This window comes from Centroberyx gerrardi, chromosome 6 (genome assembly GCF_048128805.1).
Source record: "Centroberyx gerrardi isolate f3 chromosome 6, fCenGer3.hap1.cur.20231027, whole genome shotgun sequence".
NCBI lineage: Eukaryota > Metazoa > Chordata > Actinopteri > Beryciformes > Berycidae > Centroberyx > Centroberyx gerrardi.
The window spans coordinates 7,496,968-7,515,012 of record NC_136002.1 but is presented as its reverse complement, the minus strand read 5'-3'; the positions used below and the strand labels follow the sequence as shown (position 1 = coordinate 7,515,012).

Genomic DNA, 18,045 nt, shown 5'->3' with positions numbered 1-18,045 from the left:
CTCCTGTACTTGCTATGCTGTAAACAGAGAGACAGGTACATTGATGAGTTACATCCAGAGATCTTGCTCTTTCTGTCAATCTCTCTTTTTTTCCCCTCTCTCTTTCTCCCTCTGGCTCTTTATCATCGACCTCATTTGCTCTCTTTTCTTAATTCACACACCCACTCTGGTACTGAAATAATAATGAATTCCTCGATCAAAGATTTCTGTACATTAAGATGTAAAAGTAGAGGTGTATGGAAGGAGTTTGAAGTGGGCAGAAAGATTAAAAGCCATAGAAAGGAATAAAGGGCACACTGTACCCGAGGTCGATTTGTTATATGAATAGAGATCTATCTAAAGCCTGTGTGCTCTGCTTTGTTCTGCTTTGCTAGCTGCTGAGCCTAACGAAGACAGGATAATGGACCTATCTACTCAAACCACACCAGGCAAACGGCAGAGGAACAACAGGGAAAGAAAATAGGGTTTGACCAACATGTCCGGCCCATATTGGCCTTTTATTAAAAATCGGATATTGGCCAGTCAATTTCGTCTATTGCAGTGTAATCCGGTCTTCAGGTACCCCCTGTCCTGTTTTTGTCCAGCTCTTCTCTTGCACACCAGATCCAATTAAAGGACCATATACGGTTGCTTTTGCATGTTTATCCCATTTACTACACTGCATGCATACTTTACATTACTACTGACCATTTTCCAAAGCACACCCTACTTTTTTTAGATTTTTGAATATTTACTCATTTCACTATTTTCTTAAATTCACACATTCAGGTGATAAATCTACCATAAAATTGTCTGCTGCTCCAGCTAACATTCATGCCCGGGTTTAGAAGTCATGGATGTTTGAATTGTACTTGGGAAAACAATCTTTTCTACAGGGACTATTTTCTGCCGGAGTTCTGTTGTGTGGGTGTCTGCATGGAAAGCATTTCCAGAGATGAATGGTGCATTCATTTGCTATTGGATAAATTAGAAAAAATGAATTTTCTACTAACTATCATAACTTTTTTAAAGCAAGAAGTCATCCTTTTCACAATGTCCATGTTTGCTTACTGTTTGTCTTCTGGGTTTGATTTTCCAACCAAATAACATGTGAATGCAATGCTGTTAATGTAGACTGAGTTACCATACAATGATAAAGTAACTTTGACAAAAATAAACCCAGGCGGGATGTTCACTGTGATGGACTACCAATCTCAAGTCTCTGCAAGTTGACTTTCGTACCGTACTGAAATGAATGGAAATGAATGGATGCATGGAAGGTATAAAAACCCCTTAATACTGATTGGTTGAGCAGTAGCAACAGATCTACCTGAACAGTGCTAACATGAAAGTGTGTAGCCCTTAATTGGATCAGGTGTGCAAGAGGATAGATGGAACCAAAACGTGCAGGACAAGGGTACTTGTGGACTGGGTTTGGAAACACTGTTCTACTGCCAGTATGATGGAGGTTCCTCCCTGATTACCAGTGGCAGTCTGTAAAATCACCACCTGCCTTAAAGCTGCACTAAGCAAGATTTTTATGTAAAAATACACCTGTCTTATCAGCCTAAATCACAAATTGGGGCTGCAACAGAAGAGCGTCTCATCCCTACTAATTAATATCCGCCCTATATTTGCCCAATGGAGCTTCACGGTAGTTCAGGCAGGACACAGTAGTTATACATCAGGTGTGATAACTAGGCGGTCCATATAATCAGATCCAGCGCTCACTGATCCTGCATATATGCTTATGCTGCTGCATCACATTGCTGCCTGCTGCTCCCTCCACTTCCAGCCTCCTCCTGCATTAGCACTCTGGAACTCATACTATGTTGGCTCAGTATGTCTATTATATTGTCATTATAGTGCAGTGATGTGCATCTCTCAGACTCTGTCCCATACTCGAGGGGGGTGGGGTGGGGGTGCAGGATGCGTACTCCGAGCCAAATCGGTGTCATGCTTGCATAGATTTGTTCTTTAAACATTCTGGGAGCAGAGCCACGGGTTTGTACACTCCTTTGCCCATAGGAGGTGATGAATCGAAAATTAAGATCGAAATGCAAAAGTTTTTCCTAAACGGCAGCACCAGCAATAGCTGAGCCTCCTCACCACCTCCTCCCCCACCAGCCCCGAAGAAGAAGGAATTTAGGTCTGAGGAGTGCCCAGTTTACTGAAGTCGCGTTACGTGATTTCTGGGTAATTAAGTCTTTAATGAAGTTATCTCTTGTTGCCACTTGGGGCCGCCAAAGTGCAAAGTTGCCTAGTGCAGCTATGGAGAGTTTTAAAGTCATGGTGGTCTAAATCAGAGGCTTTTCCATCCTACTAAGAATTAGAATCTTTGGGATACACTTAAACCTTGGCATTCTTTGGAATTTCAAAATGTTTTAAAGATGTTGAATATTGGCACAAAGTATAAATTATTGGCAGCTTCAATCCAGAAATATCAGTATTGGCCTCCAATAACCTATATTGGCATAACTCTAGAAGAAAAGTGTTTGTGCATTCATGTATTCCTCCTGTTCTTTCTCATTTGATCACTCATTTAGACACGCACACATCATTTCACATTCCATGTCAGTTCCATAGATCTACCTATACTTATACTTATTTTAGCGTAATCACGACATCCAGTGTGCCACACTGTTATGAAACATGTTGAAGTGTCCAGCGTCCTCGGTGCTCAGCGCTAATCACTAGAGCTCTCTGATAACTCCTCAGAGAGACGGTGAGAGGAATGTTGTGGAGCGGCTTCATTTACATACTGAGTATTTTTGAAAGCGAGAGAGAGAGAGAGAGAGATCTGATACAATCCTTAGGGTTCGATCACACCCACAGTTTGCTTTCTTTGGTTTGCTTTGAACCATAGTGGAAAAGTTTCAAACAAACCAGGGCATGTAAGCAGTCCCATGGATTCACAACTAGCTTGTTTATTGGACGGAGTTGGTACCATGTCATCCCACCAGATTCAAGATTTTGGCGTTTTGGGGTCGTTTCCTGTAGTTGGTTTGGATCACATTTGACTCCTAACCGCATCACAGTTTGCTTGGAAGAGGGCTAGTTCCCATATCTTCAGGTTATTTGGTCCCAGCCGAGTTCGAATGGCATTGTTCTCACCTAGCCAAACGAACCAAACTAAAGGAGGAAACGCTCCCGAATGTGAATGCAACGCTGAAAACATGCTTGGTTGTGAGCGTGCCCCTTAGAGAGAAATCTGAGCAGAGCCATGCTCTTTGCACTACTTTCACCCTTCTCTTCGCATCCCCCTAAAGTGGTTTATTTATAGAGCCATGTGCATGTAGAACAACATGCTTCCCTCCCCTTCAACACAGCCCCGTTTCCCTGCCCCAACCCTGCTGGATCGTAACCCATCAGAATATTTTGGGTACAGTTGTGACAACCATCTCGCATTCCTCCAGCGTCCATATGGGGTGGAGGGGGGAGGATTTTGTGGCAACATGATAAACGACAGATGTCAGACACAAGGAATGATAGAAAGAGAGATAGAATGAGAGAGAGAGAGAGAGAGCAGGCCGACCCTGGCCAAGTCGCTTGGAGTGGGTGGAGAGAGAGAGCGAGAGAGAGAGAGAGAGAGTCGGAGATAGTGGCAGAGTGGCACATGTATAATTGACAACCTAAGCTTCCTCTCCATAGAGTTTATGACATTTTCTCTCTGTAATCTACTTTCCTGGCCAACGCAGGAGATGGTAGTGGGCCGGGCTGTGAGTTGGCGTCTTGGATGGAAATGGCAGAGCGGAGCATATGCCTGGCAAGGAGAATGTGAAGGGGAGGAAATGCCAAGGCATCCTTGACATTTTTTTTTCTCTCTCTCTCTCTCTCTCCCTCTCTCCAATGTTGCACTTTTTACAGAGAAGCAAATCTGTCACCGATAAAAGCAGTGGGGAATGGGAAGGATGAGAGTGGGGAAGAGACGGCGCAGTGAGGACATATTGTTTCAGTATTGTGAGGATCTCGACAGGTGCTGATGTGAGTGATGGGGAGGAAGAGCGAGAGGGAATTAGTCAGAAAAACGTCTGGGGGTTTGGTGTTACTGATCCAGTATCGCATGTGCTTTCTCTTCACTGGATGCCTGTAGGGTGAGATTATGTACTAAGAAGTTTGAGAGTGCGAGTGCGCGCGCATGTGTGTGTGTGTGTGTGTGTGTGTTTATACGGGTCTGTGTTAACTCTACTGAGTGTGTGTTACTTTGCCCTTAGCCTTAGCAGAGATAAGGTCCGCTGAAGGTCACAGTCACCTTGCCTTATGGTGTTTTCACATGACTAACAATCACAGCTAGCAACCTGCCACCTATCAACCAGTGTGTCCAGCAGTTAAATCAGCTCATAGCACCTTGTCCTGTAAAACACAACAGCATGACCGAATCAGCGCCGACAGATGCCCTGGGTGGATGCTGATACACACACACACACACACACACACACACTGTCTATCTTACTTTCTCCAGCCTTTATCTGCAAGCATGGGACACCCCAGAGAGAGGAGGAGAGAGCGAGAGAGGAGCGAGCACGTCAAGTAGATTAACTAGATCTCTTTCTCTCTCTCTTTCTTTCCCTCTTTCTCCATCTCAATTATCTCTCTTCTCCTCGCTCAGCCTCTTTGTCTGTCTCGCTATCTCCCCTCACCCGCCCCGACTCACTTTCTCTCACTCTTGTTTTTTTTTGGGTTTTTTTGGGGTGCATTTTCAATTTCTCTCACCTCTTCTCTTTCTTATTCCCTCCCATCTCCTTAGCAGCTACCTGCCTCTCTGCCTCGCTCGCTCGCTTCCCATCACGCTCTTCCTCCTTCACGCCAGCGCTGCCTCGGCTCTCAATTTTTCCCACTCTCCCTTCCCTTCCCTTCCCCCCTCCCCCCCTCTCTCTCTCGAATCTAACTTATCCAACTTATCTAACCGATGCAGCTAGCCGCGCATTGTTTTTCGTGCCACGCTGTTCCACATCATGGCGTGCATGTTGAACACCCCCCCCATCTCTCTCTAACATTTTTTTCTTTTTCTCCCCATGCAGCGCTTATCTGCGGTCTCTGGGAATTGTATGAGGCAAATTGAGCAGGTAGGGATTGAGCATTACTTAGTCTTACTTAAATGTAGGCATTTACATTTCCAGGTTAACAACAGAGTTATGCGCTGTACGCCTAATTAGCATAAGCGGTACAGTATGCAATTAAGGCTTCCCTTCAGAAGAGCACAGCTTATAGGAAGGATAATTACGAATATGTGCGAATGATGTGTTCCTTCCTCGCTGTTGTTAGTCTCTTCTCTTTCTAATTTTGCCTCAGCCTGTGACTCTCTGCAGGGATACATATTCATAAAGGTCTCAGAGGCAAAGATATAAGCTACATAGGATTTTTAGAGCAACACTATTCCCTCAAGGGACTGGATGTACAAATACACTAATATATACACTCACAGCAATATGAACCACCCACTGACAACAAATCTACTGCAGCTGTGATTCTCGGCATCCACGAGTTTACACACACAAACGCGCACACACACACAAACATGAAAGAAATGAAATTTCTGATGAAAGTCAACATGTTAATCGAATAAGTTCAATTTTCAGACCAAAGTAAACGGATTTGCCCCCTGGCAGACTGGAGAAGGTTATTATTTTTTATTTTTTTGAATATGAAGTGTTTTTCCTCTCTTGTATTCGCGCAACATGTCTTCATCTGAATGCCTGTGATTGACTCAGCTTGACTGAAGGAAGTAATTTACACAATAGCAAATCGTTTTGTTTTGTTTATGGAGAGCGGGCAGCCCACCTCCTCAAGCCTTTCATTGTGGAAGAATGAAGGGAAGATAAAGACGAGTGAATCCCGCTCCTCGTACACACACACACACACACACACACACAAGGAGTTTCCCTCCAACTGTGTCAAATACAGTATTACTAAACAATCTTCTGGTTTCACTATTCAAATGCTTTTTTTTTTTTCAGCAATTACAATCTCCATAAAACAATGCAATCCACAAAATATTAAAATCATAATCTGCAATTAGTTATAGTCCACATGCCACCTAAGTAAAGGCTTAATTGTGATATCTGCAATTCATGTAATTGCATTTCTTTCTTCACTTTCGAGCACCAAAGGAACTTCAGTGAATGAATCGAAAAGGGAACTGGGCTCCAACCCTGTTCCACATCCACAATAAGACATCAGTTTACACTTACAGCGTACTTACTAGTTCTGCCCGAATTCCAGCCCTAGGTATATTCATAAATATTGGTTGCCCTCTAAGCGCGGCCACTTCGTCACGTTCCGTCCCGGTAAAGCGTTTCATGAATGTTGTCGCTCTTTGTTTAGCCCAGCGGGCAATGTTCGGGATTGCAACGCTCTCCTCTGTTAAACCCGTTTATTTCTGTTGACAGCTTTATTATAGCTTTCCACTCATTTGCATAGGTAATCAGCCCATGTTTTCAGAACCTGTTAAGATTTAAGATGGCAGCCGCTAATTGGAAAAGGCACGGCAATAAAGCGTCATTTGAGTTGTGCCTTTTTTTTTTTCAACTTCCTCTCTTTGCACGAGACTAATAAAAGTGAGGTCCCCGCTGCTTGGGACAAATTAACTTGTTTTGTTTTTGGCCTCAGATGAAACATATGAAGCAGGTTAATTGCTTTGGCCCTACTGGTAATGGCAGAGAAACCGTCTAAAGTGTATCTTTTCAGATCCGTGGCTCCTCAACGACGGCGACTTGAATAGCTAGTGAAGCCGATGAGAGAGAGAGAGAGAGAGAGAGAGACAGAGAGAGAGAGAGAGACAGAGAGAGAGAGAGAGACAGAGAGAGAGAGCTTTATGCTTAAGCATCCATGTTGACTTGCTGTGTTTACAATGGTGCTATTTACCTGACTGAGGAAGAGAAAAAAAACAAAGAATTTGTCCATATTCATAACGATCAGTGTAGGTCAAAGACTCGCCATGTCACTGCTCTACATGCAGACGTACAAACACACCCGCACCCACACACACCCACACAAAGCCCCATGGGTCATCGTTCAATCATTTTCAAGCTACCAAACTGCACACTGATAGGTAAACTAGCCACGAACACACACACACACACACACACACCTCCACATGTTTGCTCTGTGGGCTATGGGAGTGTGGCTCATTGCGACTCCTGCAGCTGCAGAAATGGAAATTTTAATGAAGTGAGCGCAGCAGTGGTCGCCTCTGCCCCCCTCCTGTTGTGGGAGAATGGCACTTTACCCCACACTGCCAACAATGGACCAGTGATTTCATTAGAGATAGAGGCAAAGAAGTCCAGAACACCCCCCCCCCCCCCCCCCATTACCTCCCGCCCCCCTCGTGCCCAATACACATGGGAGAAGTGAGTAGTGAAACACTCCACTGACCTCCCTCACTGTTATCGTTTCAGCCCAATCACCCTCCCTCTAAGCTCTCAAACTCTTCTCTCTTTCTCTGTCTTTCCCTTTTTTCCCTCTTTATCGCCTTCTCTCTGTCATTTCATCACACTTGGATGGAAAGTTCACCCTAGTTTTAGGTCTGTCTCAGTTTCTGTGTGTTTCCTCGTAAGCAGCAGACAACTTAAGAGGGCTACAATACAACTGAGCAAACATTTGGACATAGATGTTGTTGATATGACGGCCTAAACCAGCATTGAAAACCAGTGTAAGTAAAGCACCAAAACGAAAGTCTCACAACTACCTGCATCTCCTCCTGAAACCAGGACCTAAATATCTTTCTATCAGTTCAAAACAGTTCCCAAAGCTGTTTTAATATGAATTTTTACCATGTCATAATATCATATTGTGGAAATTTTGTGTTTGTTTTGGTTAACGTTGAACTTGGCCACCTCCCGCACATTGCCGTCTCTCAAATGCGCTCTGGGAAAAATTTAGAATGTGGGCACATTGTTTATACTTATGAGTGCATTTACATATTTTGTACATCTTGCCTCTTACATATTACTTTGATGACCTGTTTTATGCCTCGCTATTCTTATTCTTATTTTTATTCTTTTTGGTGTTGTTGTTGTTATCTTTAGAAAATGGGAATAGTACCCCGCTATCTGAACACACATAAGTATAAGATCGACAGGCAGAAAATGGGGAATGCAGGAGAGAAAGAGCAGAGAATAAACAACAGGGAGACAGAAGGAAGTAGAATTTCTTGAGCCTCACCATCTTGCATACAAACGTACTCACACACACACACACACCTGCCTTTCTCTCACATTTGTTCTCTTAACTCCCCCTGTCCATCTACCTCTTTAGGCGAGCAACAAGCCCAGCATTTTAAAGCAGTGTTGTTAGCAGTAGCACTAATAACAAAGATTATCTGTCTTGAGGAGCACTCAAGATACCTAAATATGAGGGCCCAGAGAAAATAGCCCCCTTGCTTTTACCAGCAAAATCAATTTAGGCTCTCTGGTGCCCCGCATGCATTGACGAGCCGGCTTAATACTCCAAGCAATCTGCACCTTTCATTTGTGTGAGTGTGTGAGTCAGGCAAAATCACATAATTGCTGTCATTACAGCAGCCATTTTCATTTCAATCTTTCAAAAGGTTAAAACGGAGATGTTTTTTGAAGGAAAAAGAGCATAAGTGGTAAATTGGAATGGCAGATAAGGTGAGAGGGATGAAGTTCAAGTTAACTGCAATTGTGTGACCACACACAAACAATTCACTTTTCAGGTCCAACTGTTTTTCATGATTTCACATTGTGTTATTTAATAATAACAAAAACACACACTGCTTTATTAAAAGCAGAATTTTTTATTGCGTATTACTTTTATTGCAATCCATTTATAGTTTAGACATGTATGCTACTGCAGTTATCTATGTTATCACATCAAAATGTGACAATTTCAACATATATTGCTTTCTGAAAGCATTCACGCTTTTGACTTTTGGCATTTTGTGGTGTTGTAGCCTGAATTTAAAATGAATTAAAGGCCCCATATCATGTAAAACAGGATTCCCCTTGCCTCTTTGATTATAAAGAAGTTGGATGTGCTATCATATATCATGAAAGTATCAAAACGCACGGTCGGCAACTAAATCCACACAATCCATATTAGAAAACCGAGCCTCTAAACGAGCCGTTCGGACTTCCATAACTTTGTGGCGTCACAAAGGTTCGCTCATTATCATTTCTGTAAGAAATAATAGTTTAACAAAATGTTTTTTTCAAAGCAGTTGAGCGTTTGTCATTGTTTATTACTGGAGAGTTTTCCCTGCCTCTCGCTGTCTAGCTGCCATGTCTGTGGTGTCTCACGTTTCACTCTTGAAACGGTTAGCCAATCAGAACAGAGGGGTCGTTAATATTAATGAGCCTTAAAGACACAGCAACAGAAACAGCCTGTTCTTGGTAAGGCTCAGAGAGATGCTGGAAAAATTTAAAAATGGATTGAGAGTGTTTTTGGTACATGTCACCACACAAACAGCTTTTAATGGACCTCAAGACATGAAATAAAACACTGGAAAGTGTAGAATATGTATTTATATATATATTTAAATTCAGATTTGTTATCAAAAATCTACACAAAATGGAGCATCACGTTTCTTCAGGCAGAACACTGAACTGGTGCATGCCATCAGCTGATCGGCTATCAGCTGTCCCATCCAAACAACACATCAGCTGATCGGTATCATCTGACTCTAGATCACCAATCACATTCAAACAAGTCAATGAGGCGGTCTTTACAATCTGACAGCTCACACACACTCTACTGTTCGTTCATGCCACTGCTGCTTTTGACCCAAGTAGATGCAAAAACTCTGCTGCAATCTGTACACAGGATGCTTGTGCAAGCTATCCCTGAATTATGTCTGGTTTTATGTTGATTTTCATATTATTGAATGACATGTCTACTCTGCCTGGGGGGGGTTATTGTGCTCATGCTGCTTGGATTCATTGGGGAGCATCCTCAAGAGCAGAGCCTTTTCCACCAAATACAACTGTATAACCATTTGTGCTACAGTTGGTCCAAACTCTGAAAATACCTGAACTGAAATACCCTTGATGACAAAGTGAAAACATGCAAATTATTTAAAACTAGAAGGGCACTCGGAGAGCGCAGACCTCCGCCAAGGTTCGTGCTATTATTGCTTGTTCATGAGTCGGATCCAGATCCGCTCCAAAATTTAATGGGTTCTTCCTTGGCCCATGCTACACCCTTCCACGAAGTTTCATAAAAATCGGGCCAGTAGTTTTTCCGTAATCCTGCTAACAGACAAACAAACAAACAAACGGCACCGAAAACTTAACCTCCTTGGCGGAGGTAATGAAATACAGAAATATCTCATGTAAATGAAATGGGATTCAAGTGTGGCCTTTGGCTCTGGCCACTCAAGGACTTTCACATTCTTGTTGTGAAGCCATTCCAGCGTGGATTTGACTGCTGAGGGTCACTGTCCTGTTGGAACAGAAATCGTTGCCCCAGTCCAAGGTCTTTGTTCCTCTGAAGCAGGTTCTCCACTCAATTTGCCATTGTTCCCTTTAGCCTTACAAGTCTCCGCTAAATAGCCCCCCTCCCACAGCACGATGCTGCCACCATGTGTCATGGTAGGGACGCTGTTAGAAGGGTGATGAGCTGTGCACGGTTTCTGCCAGACTTTCGTGGACTTTTTTGCGAACTCCAGGCTGCTGTCCTGTGGCTCTTTTTTTCCCAGCAGTGGATTCCTTCTGGCCGCTCTGTCATACAGCCCAGATTTGTGACATGCTGCATTGACTGATGTCCTTCCAGCAAGATCTCCCATCACAGCCAAGGAACTCTGTCGTTCTGTCAGAGCGCTCCTTGGCTTCTTCCCTCACCGAGCTCCCTCTTGCCCGGTTGCTCACTTTGGTCAGATGACGAGCGTTAGGAGGAGTCTGGATATTTTTTGTCATTTTCTAATGATGGAGTCTACTGTGCTCTTGTGAACTCCCAACACTCTAGCATTTGGTTTATATAGCCCTCCCCACATCTGTGCCTCCTCACAATTCTGTCTCTGAATCCTACAGACAGTTTCATGGACTTCATCGTAAAGTTTCTCCTCTGACATGCACCACCATCTGTGAGACCTTATATATAGATATACAGTATGTGTTTCATTGTAAACCATTTTTCAGTCAGTTGAATGTGCCACAGGTTGACTCTAACCAAGTTACAGAGACATCTCAAGAACATTCAAAATAATCTGGATACACCATAACTCAAAATGGTTGAATATTTATTGACTCCAAACATTTAACTAAAATATTATTCCATTTTGAATTCAGGCACAAAATGCAGGAAAAAGTCAAATGGATTGAATTCTTTCTGAAGACAGTGTAGTGTACAGGTATGTCAAACAAACATATAATTACATCAGTTGTGCAACCACTGTCCGTGCATATGAAAACATATGTTATATCAACATGATCATTGTAATGGAAAAATACAACAGGAGCCTAAATTGTAACGGAGAAATACGGCAGGAAACCTTGTCCCTTTCCTGACCCTGTCTCAACCAGATGTCAATTCAAATGAGCTTTATTCGAATCAAAGAGGCTTTATTGATATGACTCTATTGATGTATAGTAATTGCCAAAATGTCCCTATATGTGACAAGTAAAACCTTGTTCCTGTCCTGATCGGATGTTCCTACATGTGATGTGCGACAGAGACTTTATTATATTTTCAGATTTTATTACATGTTTGACCATGCCTTGAACTCACCGTATGAATAGGGTTGTTTTGTACTTCTGAAGATGTAATAGGCGTGGAGAATGGTGTTGAGGAACAGTGAAATGTATAAGACGGAACTGAGAGAAGAGGAAGTTGCTCGCTCAGCCTGAAACTCTGTTGAAGGTTGTTTGTGCCCACCTGCAGGTGTAACGTACGAATAAACCCAGAAAGGAAACTCTCTCTTGTTTCTCAAGTCTCTTTTATTACAGAAAACTTCCACCACAATTATAGTATTTTTTTCCTTGCACATCCAGTAATTACTTTACATTGGCAGTGCTCAATTAGTATGATTGCCACTTCACATAGACTTTCGATAGGCCGCTTCTCACAGTGCTGGCTAGATGATGTGTCCATATACTTTACAGATCACAGAGATAAGCCCTCTTGAAGAGCCTGAGGTTGTGTAACAGTCATTGTAATGAGGTGAAATAACGGAAACTTGAACTAATATCAAGTCAAAATATGGAATCAGAGACATTTTTAATTTAGTTGATTGACGGAGCACTTAATACAAGTTGTGAATGTGTGAAGCTGTAGAAGGATTGTCAACATTTTGACAATCCCTTTACAGCTTCATACAGTCATACATTAACATGTTTTCGGTACATTCACAACACTGCATTGTCTATAAATAATGGAGTCATTTACCTTGATGTTGAGTGACACAAAATTCTCAAAAAGCTTACTTCCCATTTCTTATTCCTCCTACAGAATCTGTTTACACTCACATGTGACTCACATGTTCAACAGAAATCTGGATTGGATTGTAATGATAAAACCACTTCTACAACTCTCTTGGCATTAAACTTGGTCTAGTATAAAACACAGTCATGCATCTCAGTCACATTCTTGCTGTTGTAATCACTAAAGGTTGTCTCATTCATGGAGGATCAAATGTGTTGTTTCTTCAACTGCACACGATATACACTTTTTAATAGTTAATGGCATTGGTTGGCAATAACCCGATTTAAAAATAAGGGGGAGTTATGCAAAATTGGTATCACACCAGTATCACAGCAGAGCCGCACTTCCTGAGTCACCATTGTTTCCTGTTTCAACACTTTCCCACCACTTCAAGAGCAAACAAGCTAACCTTTGTTCACACTGATCTAGATGGATGTGACACTCAAGGAGGCTGGGCTAGGTTAGTGTGGTTTCCATCACCATTATATTTCTGTCACGTATACACAGCTGCTGCTTGTCTTGTCAGAAGCCCAACATGATGAACATTACCCTGAAAGGAAATGTTCCAGGGCTAGACAGGAGTAACATGGCCTATGCCATAGTCTTCGGCTGCATCGTGGTGCTGGGTCTGCCTCTCAATGCTGTGTCACTGTGGACTCTGATACGCCGCCACAGCCTCAAATCCCCCAGTGCCGTCTTCATGATCAACCTGGCACTTTCAGACCTGCTGCTGGTGATCTCCCTGCCCATGAGAGTCTACTTTTATGCCACAGGCAGCTGGCCCCTTGGCATTATGGCATGTGTCTGGATCATTATGCTTTTCCACAACAACCTGCGCTCCAGCTCCATCTTCATCACCTTCATCGGTGTGGACCGGCTGCTGGCAGTGGTTTACCCGCTGAGATCACGGCATCTGAGATCCACCTCCAATGCCTGGAAAGCCTCTGCCTTCGTTTGGATCTTTGCGTTGGTAATGAACGTCCCAGAGAACATTAACTTTTCAATAAGTTTATACAACTACAGTGCATGTCTCAAAGGACTGCAGTGCATGTCTCAAAGGACTTTACAGAGAATAAACCTAACTAGATCTAACTAATCAACAGTCATAGAACAAAATGATGTGATACAGTATGCAACAAAATAAAACACAAGGAAGAAAAACAAGCACAAGACACAAAATAGCATGTTGGAGAGGCGTATCAAGCCTACCTAACCTACCTAGCCTAGTCTACCCAGCACCACCAACCTTAGACCCTCAATGCATGCAAGGAAAACTCCCAAGAAAACTTTATTAGGACAAGTATGGGAGAAACCTTGGGGGTTTTTCCCATATATGAACAAATGTAACTTATAGTAAGGTTTTGGTTTGAACATAGGGATGAAGCATAATCCCCCTTTTACCCTTGTTAGCTCATTTTTTGGATTGATTTTGATGTCATTTGGCACTCCTATGTGTCTTTGGTTATAAATCATGTGATGTGACTGAGGCTGTTGTGTTGTTTGTGAGCATCTCAGTTCTTGAGATCACAGCAGAGCCGCACTTCTTGGGTCACCATTGATTCCTGTTTCAACACTTTCCCACCACTTCAAGAGCAAACAAGCTAACCTTTGTTCACACTGATCTAGATGGGTGTGACGCTCAAGGAGGCTGGGCTAGGTTAGTGTGGTTTCCATCACCGTTATATTTCTGTCACGTATACACAGCTGCTGCTTGTCTTGTCAGAAGCCCAACATGATGAACATTACCCTGAAAGAAAATGGTCCAGGGCTAGACAGGAGTAACATGGCCTATGCCATAGTCTTCGGCTGCATCGTGGTGCTGGGTCTGCCTCTCAATGCTGTGTCACTGTGGACTCTGATACGCCGCCACAGCCTCAAATCCCCCAGTGCCGTCTTCATGATAAACCTGGCACTTTCAGACCTGCTGCTGGTGATCTCCCTGCCCATGAGAGTCTACTTTTATGCCACAGGCAGCTGGCCCCTTGGCATTATGGCATGCATCTGGATCACTATGCTCTTCCGCAACAACATCCGCTCCAGCTCCATCTTCATCACCTTCATCGGTGTGGACCGGCTGCTGGCAGTGGTTTACCCGCTGAGATCACGGCATCTGAGATCCACCTCCAATGCCTGGAAAGCCTCTGCCTTCGTTTGGATCTTTGCGTTGGTAGTGAACGTCCCAGAGAGTATTAACTTTTCAAAAAGTTTATACAACTGCAGTGCATCTACCTGTTTTGAGTTTCCTCGCTGTAAGCTGCTTAGACCACCATTGCCTTATTTTCAGTCTGTTTTAGTGTTCACCATGCTGGCAGTCAATGTTGTGTCCACTGCTATGGTGTCTTGGACTCTCCGCAGGCATCTCAGTGACTCTGCAAGGGTCAACAACAAGATGAATGTCATGCTAGTTTTTGCCATGAACTTGATCATGTTTATCATCTTTTTCTTTCCTCTGTCATTGGCCCTTGTGCTTAAAAATGGAAAAAATGCAATCATGCCAACAGTATGTCTTGCTAGCATGAACTGCTGTCTGGATCCACTGTTATATTACTTTTCTTTGGATGCCTTCTGGAAGAAAAAAGAGGATGTGGACTCTTCCCTTGCAAGAGGATAGTAGGTGAGAACAATGGACAGAGTCTGGACAGAGTTGGGATACATGGCATCAAATGTACTGTTTTAACAGAATCTAATATTTTTGTGTTGTGTGTGGATATGTGACTTAAACTGTACAGTATTTGCATTAGAATCTAAAGGCTTGCTCCAAGGTGGAATATATGATGTATTTTATCAATAAAAATTTCACAGCCACATTTTGATGTCGTCACTGATGACAGCCTCTCATTTCACATCTTACTTAAAAACTGGGCATCTATCAAATGGAAGATATTTAGGATAAAAGTCATTTATCTTCAGGTATCTTTATGGTCATTATCAGGGTCAGAGTACTCTGACAAAGCCATAGGAAAACTTGGATGCAGAATTTTAAGACCTGATCTTATAGAATGGTGTGGGGCAAGGTTATTATAGTATGGGGAATCTTCAACTATGGGGTGACTTGAATGGGACACTACAGCTGAAATTGTCCCAGTTGTGATTTTTGTTTCCCTCACGTGACACAGATCTGATGTTTTCTAGTCAGTGTGAACATCAAAAATCTGGATGGAGTCGCATTTTTTTTCCAGTTCTGATCCGAACCACATGCATATGTGCTACAAAATTGGATCTTGAGGAATGCAACCTACATGTGGCTTGTATTGAATGCTCAGATCAAAATTTGTTAGCGTTGCCATGACCATAAGTAAATCTTACATCACTCACCTGAGACAACTGGCACATACAGTATCTGAAATGTGTTTGAAAGAAGTGGGAGACGCGTAGGTGTTGGTTTCAGATATGGGTTACATGAACAATTACCATGAAGGCATGTGGTGTGAACATAGCCTTATACCATCATAATTATTCTGTCTCATATATAATTGGGTGTTGAAAATCTTCTCATAGGCTTTGTCAGAACACACAGGTCTTGAAATTGCCTGGTAAGAGCGCTGACATTTCTGTGCTTGATTGGTTAAATAAATCTTAGCATGTGTGTCCCTCTATAGCAATAAAGATATCAGAGTGAAGCATTTCTGACAGATTAGTGTAGGTGTATGTCAAACAATTAGTAAGGGGCGTCGGTAGCTGAGGTCAAGTTCATTTATTTCTATATCCCTTCATCACGAGCATGTCTCAAATGACTTTACAGAGAATAAACCTAACTAGATCTAACTAATCAACAGTCATAGAACAAATTGATGTGATACAGTATGCAACAAAATAAAACACAAGGAAGAAAAACAAGCACAAGACACAAAATAGCATGTTGGAGAGGCGTATCAAGCCTAGTCTACCCAGCACCACCAACCTTAGACCCTCAATGCATGCAAGGAAAACTCCCAAGAAAATTTTATTAGGACAAGTATGGGAGAAACCTTGGGGGTTTCTCCCATATATGAACAAATGTAACTTATAATAAAGTTTTGGTTTGAACATAGGGATGAAGCATAATCCCCCTTTTACCCTTGTTAGCTCATTTTTTGGATTGATTTTGATGTCATTTGGCACTCCTATGTGTCTTTGGTTATAAATCATGTGATGTGACTGAGGCTGTTGTGTTGTTTGTGAGCATCTCAGTTCTTGAGCCAGCAGCACTTAAGTCCTGTAAGCCTTGCCAAATGGAGGGGCGTCTGTATAAGCCTATGGCAGACTGAACTAAGGAGGATCTAGATTTGAAACAATCCAAATGTAATGTCTGGAATTAGGCATTGGGGATTTGCAATTGAGAATTATGCCATTTCACATCAGGCAAGCGCACTACTTGATGTGATGGTCTGTGAGTGCCAACATTTTGACATGCTTTAATACAACACCTCTGCCCCAGTGTTTTTTTTTAGCTGCGACCAGCAGCAATATAGCTTGCTCTGTCGGTCGGTCGGTTGGTTGGTTCACAAAAATTTCCCCACACGTGTATGCATGCGTGTACATGGTCGCAGCTATTGCGAATTCACACTTGTTTTTAACTAAGCCACTAATGGAACAAAACAAAACCACAAGAACCAAGTGTACATAGTGTTCAACCTCGGTAACCAATTAGATGCTGAGACTGAGAGGTTCACATTCCACCCAGCTAGGATTTCGCCTAATCTGAACTTTCACTCTCACCCACTGCAGCACGGAAATAGTGGTGTGATGCTAGACAAAGATGATAATATCAGTAAAAATACACTAGACTGGAAACTGAAACGGTGAGCTGAAATGTGATTATTCAAAGGATCCTTAAGTGTCTTTGTGTATAAAAATGGCTTGCCTTTTAAGTAAAGTCAGGTCAGCCGTATCCTTTGGGTCTGCTCCTGGCCAGATCTTGCTTCATCGTGATCCTTTATAAATTGGAGGCCTGGGAAGAGGCAGTTTCCTCCCTCCAGCAGCTCCATATATGTTTAATGCGACCTTTACCTGTGCCCTCTACCAGGGAAAGGAGAATGCTGAGAGGCTGAACAGAAAATACATCCAGTTCTAAACATACATAGTTGGTCATTATGCCAGTTGTTGGATCTCGTTTTTATCGTGCTGAGAGCACATAAAGTCAAAATTAATTTGACCTTCTGTTCCTTCACAACACCAAACGGCCTATGTGTATGGCAGCCTTTATTCAGCGTGGCAACCTGGAACTCAGGCATGTCGGTTTGTTTTTGTATGCGTTTGAAATTGGCTGGATTTGTAGTCATGGGAGAAATGTTTGAGGTTTAGAACAAAAAAATGTGCATGTGTGCGCACCCGTGCATGCATGTGTGCAGGCGACCGTAATGTGCGCAAGTGTGTGTGTGTTCAGATTGTTTTGTATATGACTGCAAATGAGCTTTTGGGTGTGTGTGTATGTGTGTGTGTCAAGGTCAGACCCATGCTTGTTTAGAGCTCCGTCTGCTAGTGACTGATATCCCAGATCTGGAGGGATGGGGAGGTCTGACTGTGGTCTGAATGCATCTGCTAAGGCTGGTCACGGTCAGCTAACCCTCCACCCCCAAGGTAAAGGGAGGAAATACACACACAGACACACACACACACACACACACACACTCACTCTCTCTCTCTCTCTCCCCCTCTCTTTTTCTGAGACACACACACATGCACACACACATTCACATAAGTGCACTA

General features: G+C 42.8%; 2 protein-coding genes across 2 annotated transcripts; both read left to right on the top strand.

Moving 5' to 3' along the window:
* The first annotated feature begins 12,921 nt into the window (after window positions 1-12,921).
* LOC139910094 (lysophosphatidic acid receptor 6-like) lies at window positions 12,922-13,916 on the top strand. Its single transcript, XM_078284239.1, has 2 exons — window positions 12,922-13,385; window positions 13,873-13,916. The coding sequence occupies exons 1-2, from the start codon at window positions 12,944-12,946 to the stop codon at window positions 13,914-13,916; spliced, it is 486 nt and encodes a 161-aa protein (XP_078140365.1). The 5' UTR covers window positions 12,922-12,943.
* A 167-nt stretch (window positions 13,917-14,083) lies between these two features.
* LOC144539415 (lysophosphatidic acid receptor 4-like) lies at window positions 14,084-15,164 on the top strand. The gene has a single exon (XM_078284307.1). The coding sequence runs from the start codon at window positions 14,090-14,092 to the stop codon at window positions 14,966-14,968; it is 879 nt and encodes a 292-aa protein (XP_078140433.1). The 5' UTR covers window positions 14,084-14,089; the 3' UTR covers window positions 14,969-15,164.
* Window positions 15,165-18,045: the final 2,881 nt, after the last annotated feature.